Genomic DNA, 3,090 nt, shown 5'->3' on the forward strand with positions numbered 1-3,090 from the left:
TTTGTCGTTAAGTGGTATTCCCATTCCTCTGCGCGATCTTCTCCATTTTTCTAGGGCTTCGTTTAGATAGATCTTAAAAGACCAAACCCTATATCTATATATATATTTCCATCCAGACGTAAAGTTTCTGCTGCTTGGCCTGTACATAAGTACTTAGTCTTCGACGATGGTATTTACCGACAACCCCCACTTTTCATACTCGTTTAAAAGTCTTGTTCCGATAAATTGTATGTCTTCCTTATCTTGAGCCACTACCGCTTGATCATCTGCAAAATGAAGCTTGAATAGAGTTGTTTCGTCGTTAAGTGGGTATTCCCATTCCTCTGCACGATCTTCTCCATTTTTCTAGGGCTTCGTTCAGATATATCTTAAATGACATCGGGGATAGGCAGCAACCTTGTCGTAGGCCCTTAGTTACAGGAAAACCTACAGACTATAAATACGGCCTTAAAACACTCGAAGAAGTTTCTGAGAGCTTACGACCGAGAAAAATCAATGATTTTTCTTTATTTAAGTTAAGTCTTTGTTTTTTTACTGGATTTTTAACAGGATACTGTTTCTTCAACAACGGCGAACGCAGATTCCATGGGGAAAATGAAGTAACACCAGAACACCTCATCACTAAGTGCGCCGAGACGACAACCATTCATACGCTAAAGTTTTGTACGACTGATATGAGAGATGGAGAATTAACCTCTGCAAGACCGTCTCAGATACTCGTACAGAAGACTGTATGATAATAACTCAAGAAAGGGGACACAATAAGAGTAGATCTATAAGATAGCGATGATTAACCTCCCACACAATCCACAATCAACCCTGTATATAAAAGCGAAAAAGGTTAATACTCTTCATTGGCATCCTGTTTTGCCTAGTAATGGCGTAAATGTCTGGATTTTCAGTTAATTTAGAAAGACCCGTCTATTGCAGTCGAAAAATCCTATTTCACGATCCAGACTCCGTTACGCAAGATTAAGCGCGCTCAAAAACTCTAATAAATTAACGCTAATTACTATGGAAAACACACCTACGGGTCCTCAGTATAAAATTACTGTTATTTCTGTTTCAATTAGTCGAAAGTTTGAGTTGACTAACCCTAGGGATGGAGTTAACAAACAATATTACGAATAATTTGTATAAGTACCGGGTGCGTCTTAAAAGTGGCTCACCTCTATAACTTTTTTATTTTTTCTGATAAAAAAAAACGAGATTTGGTATGTTAGTGTATGATATAAATTAGGATTGGTTGACGTATTCGATTGTTTTTAGTCGCTACGCGTTTCACCGTACTTTTTTACTTTTCTATAGAAAATGAGTCTTAAGCAGGCTAGAAGACCTGGATTACGCAGACGATCTATGCATCTTTTCCCATTCACATTCGGATATGTCTCAAAAACTTCTTAGACTCCAAGAGGAAGCTAATAATGTCGGTCTTCAAATCAACGTGGCGAAAACCAAAGAAATGAGGTCAAATACTCCCAACAACCAAGATCTATACCTCTCCAACCGAGCCATCGAAAGAGTTGATGAATTTCAGTACCTGGGAAGTATGGTTCACAGCGATGGGGGCACAGAGAAAGATACAGAGGAAAGAATTTTGAAGGCACAAAGAGCTTTTGGCATGCTTACACCTGTGTGGAACTCCTCTATATATAGCAAAAAAACTAAAGTCCAGCTCTTCAATAGCAATGTCAAATCTATTTTGCTTTATGGATGCGAAACATGGAAGGTTACGCGTGGTCTCATGGATCGCCTACAGGTGTTTGTTAACAAGTGTCTTCGAAGAATATTGAGAATTTTCTGGCCCAATCAAATTAACAACGAAGAACTGTGGAGAAGAACATCACAAAATCGAATAGATATCGAAATTAAGAAAAGAAAGTGGGGCTGGATTGGGCACATTTTGCGCAGACCCCACAAAGATATCGCTAGACAGGCACTTGAATGGAATCCAGAGGGAAGAGGTGCCAGGGGAAGACCAAGGAATACCTGGAGAAGAACAGTAACCTCTGAAGCCCAAGAGGTCGGGAAAACATGGGGAGAGATCAAACAGACAGCTCAGAATAGGATCAAATGGAAACATCTCTTAGAAGCCCTATGTCCCACGAAGGGATGACGGGAACATAATTTTGTGTGTGCCTGGTACGTAATTTTGGGACGAACGTCAGGTCTCTGGTACGTACAAGTACGTACCAAGGACGTACATTTTCCAAGGTTCTGAACGTCCCCGGTACGTCCCTGGGAGGTGGCAATGTACGTACTATGTACGTCGCATGTACGTACATTCCAGGTACGTACATTTTATGTTTTGTTCCGGACTAAAACTGGACGTAAAATGATTGAAAGTACATACAATGTACGTACTATGGACGTACATTTTTCAACGACGTATACGACCTACGAATTTAATTAGAAATAATTCAATGGAAGCCAGCTTAAAATTTTTATTAATATAAAAACTCAGGTACAGGGTCATCCCTTATGTCTTGATACACCCGTGAGTCTGGCTTCGGTCCGGCAACTACACCCTTAGCGCACTCTGCCTTTTATTGGATGTTGATAGATATTTTATTTTTTTATTCTCGAACTGCTTCTAACTAAAAAATACAAAAAGAAAACTAAGTATTCAAATATCTAATTATTGCCTCTGCTTTGAAAAAATTGAATTAGCTGATTCTCACTCATTCGAGGTTGTGACTGTGGAAAAATTTTTTTTATAGCGGTCGGGTTATTGGGTATATCTGACCAAAATAATCCAGTCATGATATTAAAATTAAATAACATTTTGTAATGCGTTTTCAAAAATTTTCAAGATACGTACGTAGTACGTACTCACATGTACGTCCGTAGTACGTACTCGCATGTACGTCTGTAGTACGTACTACTATAATGTACGTAAGTAGTACGTACATGGGGCACGTACTATGTACGTACACTTTTGTACGTACATAGTACGTCCCTAATTGGTCCCGGGACGTACCGACGTAAAATGGACATAAAATGTACGTCCCTGGGACGAAGTGTGCTGTATGGGACATATCATATGTCAACTTTTGATACATTCACTTCAAAAAATTGTATTTTAAATTT

General features: G+C 39.1%; 1 protein-coding gene across 1 annotated transcript; it reads left to right on the forward strand.

The window, feature by feature from the left end:
* The first annotated feature begins 1,384 nt into the window (after positions 1 to 1,384).
* On the forward strand, positions 1,385 to 2,116 carry LOC115882839. Its single transcript, XM_030901088.1, has 2 exons — positions 1,385 to 1,633; positions 1,760 to 2,116. Exons 1-2 carry the CDS (start codon positions 1,385 to 1,387, stop codon positions 2,114 to 2,116), a joined length of 606 nt encoding a protein of 201 aa, XP_030756948.1.
* Positions 2,117 to 3,090: the final 974 nt, after the last annotated feature.

This window comes from Sitophilus oryzae, unplaced genomic scaffold (assembly GCF_002938485.1).
Source record: "Sitophilus oryzae breed Bouriz unplaced genomic scaffold, Soryzae_2.0 scaffold_179_pilon_pilon, whole genome shotgun sequence".
Taxonomy (NCBI): Eukaryota; Metazoa; Arthropoda; class Insecta; order Coleoptera; family Curculionidae; genus Sitophilus; species Sitophilus oryzae.

Excerpts from the sequence above, each read along its gene's own strand:
- LOC115882839 (XM_030901088.1), top strand. The coding sequence starts at position 1,385 with ATGTCTCAAAAACTTCTTAGACTCCAAGAGGAAGCTAATAATGTCGGT. Across the intron at positions 1,634-1,759 it reads CTTTTGGCATGCTTACACCT|GTGTTTGTTAACAAGTGTCT; the intron begins GTGTGGAACTCC and ends GATCGCCTACAG.